The 19,366-nt window shown below is 38.7% G+C and overlaps 1 protein-coding gene across 2 annotated transcripts in view; it reads left to right on the top strand.

The window, feature by feature from the left end:
• Positions 1 to 19,366, top strand: part of SRGAP1 (SLIT-ROBO Rho GTPase activating protein 1) — a gene marked incomplete at both ends in the record, with an annotated part of 316,091 nt that overhangs the window by 225,443 nt on the left and 71,282 nt on the right. For both annotated transcript variants that reach the window (XM_080706566.1, XM_080706565.1), the window contains 2 exons: positions 11,572 to 11,793; positions 14,908 to 15,009. In XM_080706566.1, the coding sequence (XP_080562692.1) occupies positions 11,572 to 11,793; positions 14,908 to 15,009 (324 nt within the window). The remainder of the gene's footprint in view (positions 1 to 11,571; positions 11,794 to 14,907; positions 15,010 to 19,366) is intronic.

Raw genomic sequence — 19,366 nt, 5'->3', positions numbered from 1 at the left:
ATGTAAAATTCTATAGGTTTCCTGAATAAAATAACTATTGTTAAGAGAGGGTAATAGGGAGGGTGGACATTTCATACCCGTATGAACATATCACAAAGAAACCGAGTATTTTGTACAGTAAGTACATGCTAATAATTATAATAAAAAATTATGATGCCTGTTTTCAAACTTAGAATATATTTGCAAAGTATATGAAATATAGAGCAAATATCATATAACTACTCTACAGTTTTTGTTGTTGCTCAGGACTTATTTTAGTAGTGATTAGAGTACATATCTGGGCCAGTATTTATAAAAGAAAAAGAGAGAGAGAAGGGAAGTGCTAGAAGTCAGCAGAAGACCATCACTTAGGGTCTTCTGAACAGCGAAGGGGTTGGATTTTGTCCTTCCTGTGGAGGGAAGTCCTTGAAGTGCCCTGAGCAGGACATACTTTCACCTGGTTTCCATTTTGGAGACTGGCAGCTGAGTAGAACAGATGCGAGGGCTCAAGAGGTCCTGCAAGAACATGGAGCAATGTCCAGAGACTTTTTGCAGTTGGTCAAGCTAAAGATGATGCTGGCCTGGACCAGAGTGAGAAGTGGCAGAGTGCAAAGTATTCTGAAGATAGAGCTAATAAGGATTTGATAAAGTTGGTGAAAAGAAGATAAAAATGACTAGGGTTCAGTTCCTGAGAACTGATTCCTCAGCGTTGTGCTGTTTACTAAGATGTTGAAGGGTTAGAGCAGCAGTTCTTTTTACCTAGTAAGACTGAGGTACCTGCTAGGTATCTCTGGGGAGATACAGACGCACATCCTTAATATTTTTGCAATATACAGAAGTTGCATGTCAGTTGAGAGTCACCATCATTCTCATGGATAATTATTAAGCTCTAACTATGGGACAGGCAGGTTTCCAAACATAATCTCATCTAATCCTCACAACCATATAAGGTAAATACTGTTTTCTCCATTTTGTAGATGAAAAGCCCAGAAAACATAAACAAAATCAGAAGCTTAGCCAGGTTATATAACTTGCTAACGATTACAGTAATAGTCAGTGGTAAACTTGAAATTCCGATATTGTTAACCTACAGATCTAATTAATTCTGATGCAAATAAGTAACAGATATGGCAAGAAATTCTCAGTTATTTTAAGAGTTAAACTTTTAAAAGATCAGCCTGAAACTCTAGATGCAAACAATTCTCAATTCATACTTAAAACATGAATTTTGAAAGAAATGACACAAAATTGGTTTGCTGTCGTAGTCAACTGAATTGAGTATTCTTTCAGTGAAAATAATTTTTCTGATCCTTGATTCATTTTTAAGGCAATTAGAGTATGAATATGTACATTCTAAAATAGCTGCTTATTTTGAGGAATCCTATTTGCATATAGAGTGGTGACCCTAAAAACCATTAAACTTGACCCCTCCTGGTGAAAAAGAAGCTGGTTGATTATTATGCAAAGATACCTAGAATTCTTTCTGCTTTGTGGATTTATTCAACAAAATACATTTTATACTAAGCTATCTAATAATAATGAGAAGAATCACAATGCCCCCAGTGACAAAGGGGCAAGACATCTTGAGTGCACAGCATTTTGTACAAGAAATGACATGAAAGGCAGTGTTTCTTGATGAAATCAAAGAGTCAAGTTGAGAATTCAAGTTGAGACCTTTTTATATAAATGTCCATTTTACCTTAGCTTCTATTCATGTCAACATCTTATTCTTTACTAACAAATTTTCTATGATAGGCCATCATGAATGCATCTATGGATATTGCAAAAAATGTCATGTAAATTTTTATAATATATGTATTTTTAAATCACTGTTTTATTATTACAGAAATAGTGCGTACATATTATAGAAAACTAAAAGTGCTGCAAGCAGAAACAAAGTGATCACATTCTAAGCACCTTTAGATCATCACTGGTAAAATTAGCCTTGTCCAGACACACACACATACACACACACACACACACACACACACACACACACCACACACACACACACACACACACACACACACACTTTTAAACCAGGAGTATGGAAGCAAAAATGAACTTGGATTTTATTAAATTGGGGATTTGTTATTAAATTTAGATCTCTTCAATATCTGAGCTGTAACTTACTTTAGGTTGGTAAAGCCCTTTCTCAGAGAACAAAATAATTGTGTAAATTAATGGAATATAACAATTTTAAAAATATTTTCAAGCACTTTTTTGTGGTACAGAGGGTGGAACCCAGGGGGTTTTCTACCTCTGGGCTATATTCCCAGACCTATTTTATGCTTTATTTGGAAATAGGGTCTCACTAAGTTGCTGAGCCTCACTAAGTAGCTGAGGCTGGCTTCAAGCCTGTGCGACCCTCCTATCCTATCTCAACCTCTCAACATCTGGGATTACCAAGCCCATCTTAAGCCCTTCGGATTAATCAATCCATATATATATGTGTGTGTGTGTCACCCTATTTTATGAAATTCCCATTGTTACTACTACAGCTAAAAACTTTAATAATTTAATACTTTGATAGACTGGTTTAAGTCTTTTCTATATATTTGGAGATGGTTTGTTGGTTTTTAGAAAATATTTAGTAATTCTGTCTTTTTTCTATTTTAGATAAACTTTACCTTCACTTATAAGCATTAGCTTAAATTAACATGGTTGTTCTAAAAATGCCTACAATGTACAAAAACAATCACTTCCAAATAATGGTCATTGAATGTCTGCTTGATTTTATTTTTAATAAATCTTAAATTCCTGATTATACCTTTTGGGATCAATGAATTCACTTATGATGAGTTCTAGCACTGAAAATAATACTTTAGTAAATTTTGTAGGTAAATGAATTTCTTAGCCAAGTCCAAATTTAAAACATTAGGTATCAAACTTATTGAGGGTAATAAATATAATGAAGAAGAAAACTGGGCATGGTGGTGCATGCTTTAATCCCAGCATTCTGGAGGCTGAGACAGGAGGATCCGGATTCTAGCCCAACCTCAGCTACTTAGTGAGGCCCTCTGCAACTTAGTGATACCCTGTTTCAAATTAAAGAATAAAATATTGGGCTGGGGGTTTAGCTCTGAGATAGGATACCCCTGGGTTCGATCCCCAGCATAGATAGATAGATAGATAGATAGATAGATAGATAGATAGATAGATAGATAGATGGATGATGATAAATGATAGATAGATGTTAGCTCAAGTATCTGATGTTTGATTTTGGCTGTAATATTTAAGAAACAACATTCTGAATATTTAAAATGTTTTCACAATCTTACATAGTTGTCACACTTTTGCCTCATTTAATAGCATTGTGTGTGTGTGTGTGTGTGTGTGTGTGTGTGTGTGTGTGTGTGTGTGGTACCGGGGGTGGAACCCAGGGGCTTTCTACCTCCGGACTTATACTACCAGACCTATTCGATATTTTATTTGGAAACAGGGTCTCACTAAGTTGCCGAGAGCCCCACTAAGTAGCTGAGGCTGGCTCTGAACCTGTGTGATCCTCCTATCTCAGCCTCCCAAGCACTGGGATTACAAGTGTGTGCCACCACGCCCAGCTCTTGATAGCAATTGTGTTCACTGAGGTCTTTCCAACAACTCCATTCACATGTATTTTATGTTTGTTTAATATTTAATTAGATTATAATATCTATAAATGGCACAAATACCACACAGCCAACTCTTGGAGGCATACAGAAAAATTGCTGGAGCAGAAATGTACATAGCACATAATTATGATTAGAGAGCACATAATAGCTGTATATTCACAGTATTAATGACGTGGACTATGCTTCAGAGCAAAAGTTGATAGACCTTTTCTTGAAGGAGCCAGAAAGTGAATATTTGAAGACTTGTAAACCATATGATCTCTGTCATAACCATTCAACTCTAATGCAAAAGCAATAAGAATATGAGCATGGTTGTTTTTCAGTCAGACTTTGCCAAACCGGCCTGTGGAATGATTTCATCTCCATAGGCCATGGTTTGCTGACCTCTGCTTTGTAGAATGAACCAAGTATTTGTTAAGTGTCACTTAAGCAAAAGATTGTTAAGACAACTTTTCCACTGTCTCTAAAGAAAGCTTGAAGTAAATTTTAGTTTGCAGGTCATCAACTCTTGGAATTAAGTAGAAAACGAGACAGTTGATTTCACAACAAATAAAAATTTTATGTCAATCCAAAGAATATAAATTATGAGGAATATGCTGCAAATATTAACTAGAGGAAGTTTAGTTGGTTTGAGAGAATATATAATTGTAGAAGAAAATAGGTCATAGTTCTATAAATAATTGCTTTCATATCTATGATCAGTACTATATCCCCAATATCAAATGCAAAAGAATCGATAATTAATCATATCCTATAAGAATTAGGATATGTTACAGGAAAAAATTCATGTAGTCAACAAATGTTTGTAATCAAATGGTGAGAGTTTCCAGAGACTATGATTTGCTACGAGAAATTGTTAGAAAAGAGTACAAGTCTTAATGCTAGGATTCCCTGGTTTATAATCAAATTCACCAGTCTGTAAATAAGGAATTCTTAAAACAACTGGTTTTAGGCTGCATTGCTAATGTAATGTAGCCTCTTCGGGTTCAGTTTCACACCTTCAAGATGCATTCAAAGAAACTAAATCCTCAACAATCAAATTTTATTAATGCTTTGTGGCAGAGTACCCACCCAATAATGAAGTATTTACTATCCTTTCAGGACAGTTTCATGATCTTCAGTTTTTCCCTATAAAAGTTTGCAGATCACTTTGGAGCTTGATGGGTAAATCTTTGTTACTCTGATGGAATATTGCCAGGGAATAATCCCCAACTCTGGCCAATTTTCTTCATAGGAATATATGTCACATGTGTTTTATTGGCCACTTATGCAGAACAAGATTGAAATTACATTGCATCATATATCCCAGGACACCTTTATTTTGTCATTTCTGAATAATCAGCTATGCTAAAGCTTTTAGCCTTATCTTTTAGTCTCTTGGGATATGCATTTAATTAAAAAACAACTTATTCAGGGTTCAGAGTTTTCTTAATTAGTTTGACTTTTCCCCATACACGAGGGTATTAAGATTTATCCATAGAAACCTGCCAAATTGTAATACTGTATTCTCCATTAGACCTGAACTTTTATTAGGATGATTAGAGAGAGATCATGTTAAATGGGTTAGGATATTGTAGTGATCATGTAAACTAATTTAGGCATGTTTTTATCCCATTGAGATGGGAAGGGTATTTAAAACTGTAATGAGTTGGATGACTGAAGTAGCTGGCATTTAAAGGTCCTTCTAATGGAGATGCCATGAACCTTTACTTAAAGAAATCTACACCCATTTGTTTTCCTCTTGCTGCATGGGCTGTTCTTTCTTCTTTCAGTTTCCAGCACCTGCTTTTCTCTCTTGGCTGGACCTTTGAATGTTGAAAATCTCCTAAAGGACGATCCTTAGCTTTCTGCTGTGTGCCTTGGCTTAAATATCGTCTAATGGGTCCTAGATTTTAATCACCAGTCTTGATCAGCCTCCTGGGCTTCACATTTGTGTTTATTCATCTGTCCACTGGACATTTTCTTCTAGATGCCTAGTAGACATATTGAACATGCCAGGCCTCAAAAATACAACTTCTTATATCAAGTTTCCCCTACCACAACTTTCTTACCAATTTTTCAGATACCAGAAAATGGTATCTCTTTCCACACAGTTACCCAAGCCAAAAACCCAGTTCTCTCTGACCCTTTGTCCTCTACATACACTTACCATATGCCCTATATTTACTTTGGCTTGCTTTGTTTGTTCTCTCCTTTCTTAACTTGATTCAGACTGGTTACAGAGATCGTCCTGGGAAAAATGAGTCTGATGGGTGGAAGATGCATTAGACCACAATATCAATGCATCAGCAAATCTTATCATTCTGAACTCATAAATGCCCCACACCTTGCTACATCTCACAACCTGTGCTCTCAGTCTCTTAGCCTAAGCCTCTTTTTCTCTTGCCTATAGTAGAGTAACTTCCTGTCTCCCAACTTCCACCCCTACCTTCCAAAATATCTATTCTCTTCCAAAGTATCCAGAGGAAAGAGGGGAAAAGAAAAAAGGAAGGAATGAAGAAAGGAAGGAAGAAAGAAATAAAGGAAGAAAGAAAGAAAGAAAGAAAGAAAGGCAGATAGACAGACAGAAAGAAAGAAAGAAAGGCAGAAAGAAAGAAAGAAAGAAAGAAAGAAAGAAAGAAAGAAAGAAAGAAAGAAAAGGAAAGAAAGGCAGGAAGGAAGGAAAAAGAAAAGATGAGGTGATGATTCCTGGTTTCTCTTTAAAACTTTCCAAAGGTCCACCTCTCTCCTTAGGATAAATCCAAACTATTCACCAAGACCCTACATGAACGGGTGACCACCCAAGGGCCATTTTCTACAATTTTACCCCAAGTCACTGTGCTTCCAGTACCTTTGCATTCTCTCTGTCCCACTAAACCACCAAGCTTTTTCATGTTTGGCAACTTTGTACTTTTTTCCCACAACACTCTTTTCCCTAAAACTTTACAAGACTGATTCTTTCTCATTCATTCTGCTCCTTAACTGTCCTATATAAAGAGCAGTGCTTCTCTCCCGCCCCAACACTTCTATCCTCTGACCCTTCATCTTCTACATAACTTACCATATGGCCTATATTTACTTTGGCTTGCTTTGTTTGTTCTCTCTCTTCTCTCTTAACTTACTGGTTACAGAGATTCGGCCTGGGAAAATGAGTCTGATGGGTGGGAAATGCATTAGACCACAAATGATTATATGGTCCACTCACTGGCCCAGGCCCAGACTAGGTCACTCTTGTTTCCTGCCTTGGATTTCTTCCTATCACACAAATGTGCCATTTTGACCCTTTCAGTGTACAAGAGAAAACTCAAAACAATGTTTTCTAAATGAGTGGTTACAGATATGAAAGTAGCAGCAAGAACAGAAATGTCAAAGCTGAGACAGGAGGATCACAGGTTGGAGGCCAGCCTCAGCAACTTAGCTAGACCCTGTTTCAGAATAAAAAAGGGCTAGGGGTGTAGCTTAAAGGCAGAGCCCTGGGTTCATTCCCCAATGCCACAAAACAACAACAACAACAATAATAATAATTAATAATAATATGCTATTATTATTAATTATTATTTATTGAGCTGCCAGTTCTGTGTGGACCATCAGGAACCCATACATGAAAACAAATGTCTGAGAGTGACCTCTAGAAGGTGAGACATCTGAGCCAGGTGTTATCCGGCACACTTGTAATCCCAGCATTCGGGAGGCTGAGGCGGGAGGATCACAGTTCATGGACAGCCTCAGATACTTAGTGAGGCCCTTTACAACTCAGTGAAACCCTGTTTCAAAATAAAGAATAAGAAATAGGACTGAGGGTATAGCTCGGAAGTAGAATGCCCCTGGGTTCCATCCCCAATACCGCAAAAAAACAAAAATAAAAAAGGTGAGACATTTGGCTCATTCCCATGAAATGGCTGTCTCATCAAATGTGTCTGTGGTTTCTAGGCTAAACTACTAAATGGCTAAAGAGGAAAATAGGGAAGGACAAAGAGATAGTCACTCAGAAGAAATCCACTTTCTTCATTTAACTACTAGCATTGAGTATTACTTACCTCCTTTCTGTTGTTTCAAAGTCACTTGTGCTTTTGTGAAACCTGTTTTTTACAACTCACTTTGCTTGGGTTGCACTATTTTTTTTTTTCAAAAACTCAAAAAAAAAGGATGTACAGTCTTCCCCCAATATTCATGGCTCCAGAATGGTCAGAGCAACACTTATTAACCCTCCTAAACAGAATCCAGGAAAAAAGATCCACCAAGTCTCTTAGAAACCTGATCTGAGACTTGAGGGCGCAATATTTCTATAGAAAAGGAAGAGCACTTCCTCTGCTCTCCATTCTCAGGATGGCTGATTAACTCTGGAGTCATTTGGGAGCCTGGGGCTGCCCGCCCACCCACTCTACTGCCAGGCTCTTGCCAGGCTCTAATGACATTGGCACTTTCTTTGCTGGAGACAGGAACATTGGGCTTCTTTCTCGTGCACGTCCCTGGCCATCACTGCCATCTTAACAGCAAACTTCTACCTCACTAGGGCTTCTCACATTGACTTAATTCAAAAAGAACAAAAGAAAAGTACCCTCTGAACAGCAGTGATCCTGAATTGAAAGCCCCCCTCTGCCCGCCTAGTGTCAGCCAACCTTCTGTGTTTGGTATACAAAGAAGTATCTGTCACAGCCTTCGATACTTAAGATTTCATCTTGATTTTGAGACTGTTTGTAATCTTTTAGCCTAACAAAATTAGCCTACTGTGATGACTTAGACTAATACCTAATGGGGCTTGGCAGCTCTTAGGACATCTTTTTAATGCACCTTTCAGCTTCCAACAGCCTTTCCTTCTCCATCATTTTATGTATCAAGAGTTTTTCACTCATTAGAATCACACCACTTTCTTTGCATCTTATGGGTTTCTTAAGTATTTTCATCATTAAATGTACTTGGGTTATACTCAACTCTTTGAGCAGAAGGTGACTTTTCATATCCTATTAATAATTCATAAGCTCCATAGAATTACTGTCGACCTTTTAAACCAAATAGCTTAAATTTTAACATACCCAGTGTCATCTCAGCTTCTAGTTTAGGGGGAAAAAAAAGATGCTTCTGTGGCTTGCTAGCAGTGCTGTCTCAAGGGACTTGGAAGAAGAATTTTTTTCCATGTCTTGTTTCTTTTTATATTCAAGATACTTGAAAAACCTAGGGTGTGGAAATGTTGCATAGAAGAGGTAATAAATTTATGCCAATTAAGTGACCTTGCACACTGATGAACACCGCAATGGTCAGAGAAGGAAATGGCTCGTCAAAGCTCATCAGGGAACTTCCTCGGTATAACAGTGCCAGCCGAGAGGACACCTGGAGAGGCTCCAGAAGGGTCACTAAGCTGTGTGCACGCCCCGCCCAGTCTATTAGGAAGCCACAGTGAAATCAGGTCTCCCACTGTATACAGACCAACAGAATCCACCTGGTGCACTGGGCATGGAGAAATACACTGATGCTTGGTAACCTTGATATTTCTTCCCCAAGAAAGCCACACTCAGATATTTGCAGAGTGAACGATTTACATCTAGGGATAAAAAACCTAGTAGACACTTTTCAGAGCTCCAAATCACAGCCCAAGCTGGGCGTAGTGGCACACTCTTATAATTCCAGTACTTTGGAAGCTGACACTTTGTAATCCCAGTACTTTGGAGGCTGAGGCAGAAGGATTGTTGGTTTATAGCCTCAGCTACTTAGTGAGGCCCTCTGCAACTTACTGAGACCCTGTTTCAAATTAAGAATAAAAAAGTACATCTGGGCTGTAGCTCAGAGGTACAATAACCCTGGGTTCAATCCCCAATACTACATAAAAATGATCATAGCTCATTGGGTTAGATTTCTTTCTTTTTATTTCTCTTCTTGGCTTTTGTAAGAGGGAGATAAATTTTTCTCTGATTCCTTTCCTCTCAAAGTTTTTATTAAGTCTCACTGGGATCAGTAGTCACAGAGTAAAGCAACTTGTCTCATCTGCTTCCTTATAATCAGTAGAATCTGCTTCTTTTGAACTAGTGGGATGTTTTTAAGCACTGGTATTTCTCAAAGAAATGAGACCATTTCCTTTACAAACTTTTGTCTTCATAAAATGTTATTGAAAGATAGAATAATTTTCCCATCCCTTTTGATGTGTACAAAAGTGCAACATAAAACCACTATGGATTGTGAGGACACAAGGAATAAAGAGGACTTTGTTCATTTGAGATGAGAATTTCTAAATTAACTGAAAACAAATCATTTTCTATATTTGAATGCAGCTGATTTCACTGCAGATGTATTAATGAGGAGACTGATCACTGTTTCACAATTGTATTCTCCTTGTATTTGTAATTGTGATTTCATAGCTATTTTCTGATTTTTTTAAAGTAATCTTTAATCAAATCCTTTTGCCTGCATAGGGAAATAGCACCCCCAACAGATGGGGTTGCAGGACTCTTTGGCTTGATCATTTTAGGGCAGCTCTTCCCACACTTTCAGGGTGCACACAATTTACCTGTGGATCCTATTTAAACTTCAGTTTCTGAATAAGGAGGTCAGGAGTGTGACCCAAGAGTCTGTGCTTCTGACTTGTCCCTGGTGTTGCTTTTGCTGCAGACCTCAGACCAAACCAAATAGCACAATGTCAGCATATCTTTACATAAAAATCTCAGATGTTATCATTTGAGGATTGTAGGGTCAAGGATGGGATAGGTTGGCATTTGGGGTTTCCCAAGGACAGGCTGATGTGATGGGTCACATTTTGGAGGGGCCTTCTTTATACAAAGGCTGCACTTCCCAGGTGCCCCTCTACTCTGGTTTTAGTAGCAAACTAATGAACAGCTTATATTGGATTTCCTTGAGGACAGAGGTTTTTTACTGTATTCCAGTTGTAATATGCCTGGAGCCAACATATTCCCTGGCTCCTGGTCAATTAATGAGTTGAATCAAATCAAATTGAATTGTTTGAACTTCATTAGAACAATATGGAGATGACCTGGTTTTGTCCCTGTAAAGCCGCTTGTTTCCTCTTGAAGAAATTTATACTGCTTTTATGTTCAAATTTAAAATTCTGCTGTCAGCCGGGCGTGGTGGCGCACACTTGTAATCCCCGCGCTTGGGAGGCAGAGACAGGAGGATCGCGCAGGTTCGAAGCCAGCCACGTGCGCTGGCTTAGGAGACCCTGTTTCCAAATAAAAAAGTATAAAAATAGGTCTCGGAGTGTAGCCCCGGAGGTAGAAGGGCTTCCAGGACCCCCAGTACCACAAAATAAATAAATAAATAAATAAATAAATAAATAAATAAATAAATAAATAAATAAAATTCTGCTGTCAGTAGTTGAATTTCCAGAACTATCTGCTCCTTTTAAGTCACATTTACTTAAGATGCCACATGAAAAAAACAAATATAAGTACAAATTGAAGGTAATAAAAACCCAAGAATCTCAAAGCTCTTTTATTCCCAGGAATACTAAACAAAATTGTGTCTCTAGTAAGAGAACTTTGAAAACCATTTTTTTAAGAATTTAGGGATAATCCAGGTGTTTATCTCTCGTAAGTTGTGGAAGCTATTCTCAAACCCGTGATCCTCTTGTCTCAGCCTCCCAAGTACTGGGATTACAAGTGTGGCCCAGCATGCCTGGCTCTCGTGTCCCTTTTTAAATTAAACTATGTGTCTTTGTATTATTGAGTTGAAAGAGTTCTTTATATATTCGGAATACAAGTGTTTTATCACATTTATGATTTCCAAAATTTATTCCCATTTTGTGGGTTGTCATTCAGTTTCTTGATAGTGTCTTTCAAAGCATAAATACTATCAATTTTGATGAAATTCGATTTATCTACTTTTTCTTTGGTTGTATATGGTTTTGATGTCCTTTCCAAGAAGCCAATGCCCAATCCAATGTGATAAAGTTTATCTGTATTTTTTCTTCCAAGCATCTTATGGTTTTGTCTCAATTTTGGGTTTCTGATCAATTTTGAATTAACTTCTATATATTATGTTTTTCTATTTTTTTAAGTGCTGTGATCTTGGCTACCATGCAAGTCTGAACAGAGCCCTAAGAACATATCTCTCTGCAGAGTATAACCTTGAAACTTCCAGACACGAAGGCTTAGACATTATTGAAAATGCAGTTGACAATTTAGAGCCAAGAAGTGACAAGCAGAGGTTCATGGAAATGTACCCTGCTGCGTTCTGCCCACCGGTGAAGTTTGAGTTCCAGTCTCACATGGGTGATGAGGTCAGTAACAGATTATTTGCAAATTGACAAATGGTCTCTTCATTTGCACATCTTCTCACCTGCTGTAACCCAACAGTTGTGAGAATTCTCAGTCTTTTTTCTCTTACCCTTGCACAAGATCTCATCATAGTATTAAGCCAATATCAGACACTACTACAAAGCAAGGTTCTAACACACAAATGCTAAACAGATAAATGTGCAGATTTGCCTGGATGGGAGCACCTAACCATCCCAAATAGTTGGAGAGTTCTTCATCTGTCTCATAACATTCAAGTTGGAATTAAAAACAAAATATTTTGCTGGGCGTGCTGGCGCACGCTTGTAATCCCCACGCTTGGGAGGCAGAGACAGGAGGATTGCGCAGGTTCGAAGCCAGATGCACTGGATTAAGAGACCTTGTTTCCAAATAAAAATATGTTTTTTAAAAAAATAGGTCTGGGAGTGTAGCCCGGAGGTAGAAGGGTTTCCAGGAACCCCAGTACCGCCAGAAAAAAAAAAAAGAAGAAAAAAAAATATATATATATATATATTTTTTTTTTCTGGCCCAGCAAAAGCTCTTTGAACTTATTGTAATCCTAATTTAAAGATCTGGTATAAAGGAAAAATAATTACAAATGGCAGAAAAATGGAAAGTGAGAAAAAAAGTGCAAAATATTTTTTAAGACTCAAGTTGGCTCCGTATTGGTTAAATGTGCATCAGAAGTTATTTATTATGTCTTACATTCTTTATGCAAATTTAGCTTCCTATCTTATTTTACCAAAAATATTCCATTTAAGTCTATAATGAATTATAGGTTTTATATATTTGAGGAGAAGACAAGAAAAAACAACTAAGGAAGCATGCTTAGTATCCCAGCTGTACAAAACAAAACTCAGAGATAAACTCAGATTTAGCTTACTGTAGTTGACAGTCTGTTTTTAAAAATAAATGTAATTACAAAAGTCATAGACAAAAGACATTTTGTCTATTTTCCCCTAAAATGCCAAGTATTTAGACAAATAAGACTGAGTGTGTGTGTGTGTGTGTGTGTGTGTGTGTGTGTGTATGTTTGCATGCACATGTGTGCATGTGCCTGCTATATTTATTTTTGTGTATGTGTGTGTGTGTGGTACAGATTAAACCCAAATGTATTTCATCTCCAAGATATACCCCCAGACTTTTTTTAATTTTTGATTTGAAACATGATCTCACTAGGTTGTGGAGAGTCTCGCTAAATTGCTGAAGCTGATCTTGAACCTGCAATCCTCCTGTCTCAGCCACCCAAGTACTGTGATTACGGGCATGTGCCACCATGCCCAGCTTTATCTGCTGTATTTCTAATCAAATTTATTTTTTGTTTATAGAGTAAATTACTTGACTAGAAATAGTAAGTACAGGTCAGATATTCCTAATCCAAAAATCTGAAATGCTATAAAATTTTTCCAAGCCAGTGATCAAAATGGTTCAGAATTTGGAGTCTTTCCGATTATCTTCAGATTAAGTATACTCAACTGGTAAGAGCTATGCAAATATCCCCAAATCGCAGTAGCTCTGAAATCTGAAACATTTCTGGTCCCAAGCATTTTCTATAAAGGAGACTGAACCTACAGTTTTATAATAACACATGAACCTTTAACAAGCAAAACCATCCAGCACTATCTTTCCAAAGCCAAATGATTGCTGCTTTAATATTTCAGTCCTGGGTATGTTAAACATGAGATGATAAAACATCTTAAACATGTGACTTCAAGTGTATGTGACTGGTGTTATTTTCTTACTTTAATAAAGCAGTTCTGTTGCCTTTTTTTATGGTGGGTTCTGCCAGGGAGCAATAATTACTGTGATGCCCCCCCTCAAAGAAACTTCCAGTAGCCAGAAGAATTTTTAGGACAAGGAAGACGAGAAGAAGCTGGTTGTTTCTGGTGCAAGTGTAATAATGCTCTAATGTTAATCCTTTCCAGAATTGAAATCATGGATAAATACTTCCTACCAAAGCCTAAGAGAAGTTAGTTGCCTCTTCAAAATGATGGTGAATATGATTTGACTGATATTGGCTAGTGAGTGAAGCTATGGTTGAAAGCTGCTAAAAAGTCATTCACCTGCTCTGAATTTTTAAGCTGTGCCAGGCAACCTTCTAAGTGCTTTCGTATACATTTTCTCATTTCCACAACAGCCTTAGAGTGTAGGAGCTCCTCTTATTCCCATGGTAGGGTAGAGGAATGTGTGGTTTTATAGCTGACAGGTCATGCAGTTAGCAGGTAGTAGAGCTGGAATTCCAGCACACCCGGCTGACCCCGGAGACCACAAGCCCTGCTGAGTTCTTTACCTTCTTTTGTACGGTGCACTGGGACCAGCTTTGCTCTTTGTCCTCTGCCCAGTGGTCATTAAGATACCACAAGTGAGACCTCCGCCTCCCGCCGGAGCCAGCCAGCAAAAGTACGGGTCCCAAAGAGAGGCGTGAGGATGAAGAATTCAACTCTTAAGAATTTGATTCCAAGAATTTTAAAAATTCTAACATGGGGGGAGGGGGTGCCAGCCTATTATCTCTACTGGCTGACCCCCGATCCTAGGTCAATATCTACTGGTCGACTCCTACTCCTGGGTCAGTCTTCTCTATTGGGCCAACAATGGGTTTATTTCTCTAGAGGTATTTACACAGTTACAGGTCAAACAATATCCTCATGCTATCACCACCAGAATACAATAAAGCCCAATCCAAAGCACATACATTATAGGTAGGTTAATCAATACCCTCGTGCCATCACCACCTGATCGTCTCTCAGACCTTTTACTTTGAATCTTCTATAACCCCAAACCTTGTTGACTCTGGGCGAAGGGCAGTCAGCGGAATCAGAAATATTCTTTTAGGGGAAAATCTTAATGGCTTCCCACAGCCTCCCCGCTCCATCCAGGAACTGTGGGTTCACAGGGCAATGCCTCCTGCAGCTTCCTAGTGGAGGCCTTTCACACCTCCATTGGAAACTGAAGTTTTGAGGTGGCTGTTACAAGTAAAGATGTAGTGGGACACTTAAGAAGATCCTCACAACTGGTGTGGCACTTAGCTAGGAGACCCAGGTCTCCCGAGCCTGTGTGTTGGTGCCCTGTTATAACTGCACTTTCTCATTCTCCAACAGGTATGCCAGGTCAGCGCCCAGCAGCCGGTGCAGGCAGAACTCATGCTCAGGTACCAACAGCTGCAGTCCCGACTGGCCACGCTCAAAATCGAGAATGAGGAGGTGAGCATACGCCCCGCAGCACCTGCACTCCAGGGCATATCCATAGGTAGTCTCACATGAGTGGGGCATATTTACCAGTGCGAATGGAGCCTCTTCATCGTGTACTTCAACTACCAGGGTTCCTACAACACTCTTTGGTTTTTTTGTTTGTTTGTTTGTTTTGTTTTCCATTTCTATAATTTTTTTAATTATTTATTTATTTTTTATTTTTATTTTTTTATAAGTGGAACATATTGAGAGTGGTGTACATTTATGTTGTGTTTCATGCCCTTCCCCCTCCTTTCCCCTCCCCCCCCAACAGAGAGTGTCCAGGTGAATCATGTTGTATTTATGCTATCACACATATTCGTATATAGCTCCTCCATTGAACAACCTCAGCTTTCTTCCTCTCCTCTCCTTCCATTCAAGCCTTGCTGAGATCATCTGCATCATCTGGAGTCCCTCTGGTATTACCACTACTCCCTAGCTTGGACATATTAGAGAAAACATACGTCCCTTCCCTTTCCGTTCTTGACTAACCTCATTTAACATAATGTTCTCTAGTTCCTTCCATCTTCTTGCAAATCCTATTATTTTATTTTTCTTTATAGCTGAATAGAACTCCATTGTGTGTATTTCCCATAATTTTGCAATCCATTCATCTGTTGATGGAGATCTTGAGGCGCTGACTACAAAACTCTTTGTAAGAGACAAATGCAAAGAGCTTATGTCCTTCCATAGGTTAATACTTTACTGGAGATTCGCTGCATTGATCTGAAAACATACCTTGCTTTCTTAAGTTGTAATTCATGCTGAAAATAGCTCCATGGATTCTCTAATTCAATATATATGATATATATTGAATATTATATATACATTTATAATATAGAGAGAATATTATATATACATATAATATATATTGAATTGTATATATCCAAGCCTGGTGTGGTGGCACACTCCTGCAATCCCAGTACTTGGAAGGCTAATACAGAAATATCACAGATTCAAGGCCAGTCTCAGCAACTTAGTAGAGACATTGTTTCAAAATAAAAATAATGAAATAAGACAGGGGTGTGACTCAGAGGTAGAATGCCCCTGGGTTCAATCCCCAACATCGGGGTGTGTGTGTGTGTGTGTGTGTGTGTGTGTGTGTGTGTGTAAAATGTAACTTTAGGTAACTTTAGGCTGACAATTTAATCCTAACAAAAAAATTTAGTAATTTTTTATACTTTTCTGTATACTCTGAATTTTTGGTACTGACCCTGGGCATTACTCATATAATTTATATAAAAATAATATTTTGAAGTAGTACTTGAACAAGTATAAAAATGGTTATTTAAGCTGGGGATTGGGACACATGCTTGCAATCCCAGCATTCGGGAGGCTAAGACAGGAGGATCGTGGTTCACGGCCAGCCTCAGCTACTTAGTGAGGTCCTTTGCAACTCCGTGAGACCCTGTTTCAAAATAAAGAATAAAAAATAGGACTGGGGCTGCCAGGCATGGTGGCACACGCTTGTAATCCCCGCACTTGGGAGGCGGGGACAGGAGGATCGCGCTGGTTCGAAGCCAGCCACGCTGTCTTAAGAGACCCTGTTTCCAAATAAAAAAGTATAAAAATAGGTCTGGGAGTGTAGCCTGGAGGTAGAAGGGTTTCTAGGGACCCCAGTACCACCAAAAGAAAAAGGAAAGAAAAAGAAATAGGGCTGGGGCTGTAGCTTGGAAGTAGAATGCTCCTGAGTTTCATCCCCAGTACCAAAAAAAAAAAAAAATGTTTATTTGCTGACATCCATATACTTATAAGGATGCAACATGAAATGTGAATTTTAAAATATATGTTGAGCAAGAAAGCAGTTGTGCAATTTGGATGCCTCTTTATGAAATTAACTTAATTGGATCCATGTTCTCCTAAAATAAAAATATAAGTCATAAGTATTTCTTGTAGTAGTCAAGGCTTTAACTTGCAATTTATAGTAACCAGTTAGACTTGTCGGCTCCTGCTCCCAATAGCTTCGTGTATTATTAGATCTGTGTTAAGTGGTAGTATCAGGAATCATGCCCCCATCACTATGAAGTGACTCATTCATGTGTGTTTTGGGGTTCGGGGCATAGATCCAAAACTACATGGTCTCTCACAGCTTGTAGTTTCACCCCATCTTCCTGTCCTTATCTCTGAAACAAGATTGACACTTTTTTTTTCTGGAAAATGGAAGTCTTATTTGCCAGCCTAAGTGTGGTAATCACACATAGAGTCCTTTGATTCATAGCACCCACAGCAATAATGTATTTCTAGAGACAATTTTCAAAAGGGGATGGTAGAACAGAACAGAAAAAAAATTCACATTGTTAAAATGAATGATTAAAATCCACTTTAGGACAGGCAGGTATGGTGGCTCACACTTGTAATCTCAGTACTTGGGAGGCTGAGACAAGAAGATGGCAGGTTTATGGACAGCCTTACCAACTTAGTGAAGCCTTCTGCAACTTGGTGAGACCCTGTTTCAAAATAAAGAATAAAAAATAGGGCAGGGGGTGTAGCTCGGAGGTTGAATGCCCCTGGGTTCCATCCCCAGACCCGGAAAAATAAATTAAAAAATAAAAATAGAAGGAGGAGGAGGAGGAGGAAGAGGAGGAGGAGGAGGAGGAGGAGGAGGAGGAGGAGGAGGAGGAGGAGGAGGAAATACAATAAGGCTGTGAGTATAGCTCAGAGGTAGAATGCCCCTGGATTCCATCCCCAGTATGACAAACAAAAACTTCACTTTAAAACCATTTTATTTCAATTCCTATGGGATGTTTTTAGCGATATGGGTTTCTTTCTGTTAAGAAAGAGTGATGAGCCAGGCGTGGTGGCACACGCTTGTAATCCCCGCTCTTGGGAGGCTGAGACAGGAGGATCGCACGGGTTTGAAGCCAGCCTCAGCTACTTAGTGAGGCTCTCAGCAACTTAGTGAGACCCTGTTTCCAAATTAAAAAATATATATATATATTTTAAAAATAGGTCTGGGAGTATAGCCTGGAGGTAGAAAGGCTCTGGGTTCCACCCCTAGTACCACAAAAAAAAAAAAAAAGAAAAGAAAAGAAAGAGTGATGGACTCCTAGACCCTTTTAATTTGATCAAAACCCATGGTGGCACAGGCTTATAATCTTAGTACTTGGAACTAAGACAAGAGGATTTTAGATTCAAAACCAACCTCGGCCACTTGGCGAGGCTCTTAACAACCTAGCAGGACCCTGTTTACAAAGAAGAAATTGAAAATTGGGCTAGGAGAGTAGCTTCAAGGTAGAATGCCTCTAGGTTCAGTTTCCAGTAACACACACACACACACACACACACACACACACACCATGATAGTTTTCTGACTTCCATTCTTACTAGAGGAACCAAACCAGCCAAGAGTCCTGATGCAGCCAATCTGATCTCTATGTAATAAAGGCCCACAAATGAGCCTTCCCAAAGGAAAGCTATTGTTCTCCTTGAAGTAGTGGATTTTTTTTTACTATATATATATTTTTTTAATGTGGAACATATTGAAAATGGCATACATTCAGACTGTGCTTGGTGCCCTCTTCTCCCTTACTTTTCCTTTCCCCCCTCTCAAGAATGAGAGTCTAGGTTGACCATACTACATTCGTACTTTTACACATATTCAGATGTGGCTCCTTCATTAATCAGCCTCAGCCTTCTTCCTCTCCCATCCCTCCATTCTAGCTTTGCTGAGGTTTCCGCTCCATTACCTGGAGTCCCTCTGGTATCCCTAATACTCCCTAGTTTGGGCATATTAGAGAAAACATATGTCCCTTCTCTTTCTGTGAAGTAGTGTTTTAGAATTTAGAGTTTAGGCAAGGTACCACAAAATACTCACCTAATGCAGGTTCCTGGGTCCTGACGGATCTGCATTTGTAGGTCTAGTGGCCTCTGATAGGTCTAGTAGCCTTTCAGGTGTATCCTCCTGCTATTTTATCTAGAAAACATTCTCTAAATTCTAGGAAAATAATGTGTTATGCACAAGGTCAAAACTGGCAGCCCTGCCAGGCGTGGTGAAACTTGTAAATCCAGTACTTGGGAGACTGAGATAGGAGGATCACAGGTTCAAGGACAGCCTCAGCTACTTAGTGAGGCCTCTGCAACTTAGTGAGACCCTGTTTCAAAATAAAAGAACAAAAAATGAGGCTGAGGATGTAGCTCAGAGGTAGAATGTCCCTGAGTTCAATCCCCAACACCACACACACACACACACACACACACACACACAGTTGCTCATTTAAGCATAAGAACTGTGTGCATGTACATTTATATTACTTTCAATCTCACTGTGATACATTAGAATGCACCAATAAAACAAGAAAAATTGGGAGTTTTGCATAGAAATATCAATATC

The sequence above is a fragment of the Muscardinus avellanarius genome (assembly GCF_963383645.1).
Source record: "Muscardinus avellanarius genome assembly, chromosome: 11".
NCBI classification, from domain to species: domain Eukaryota; kingdom Metazoa; phylum Chordata; class Mammalia; order Rodentia; family Gliridae; genus Muscardinus; species Muscardinus avellanarius.
Note: the sequence above shows the minus strand (reverse complement) of the source record. Positions and strands in the feature narration are given on the sequence as shown.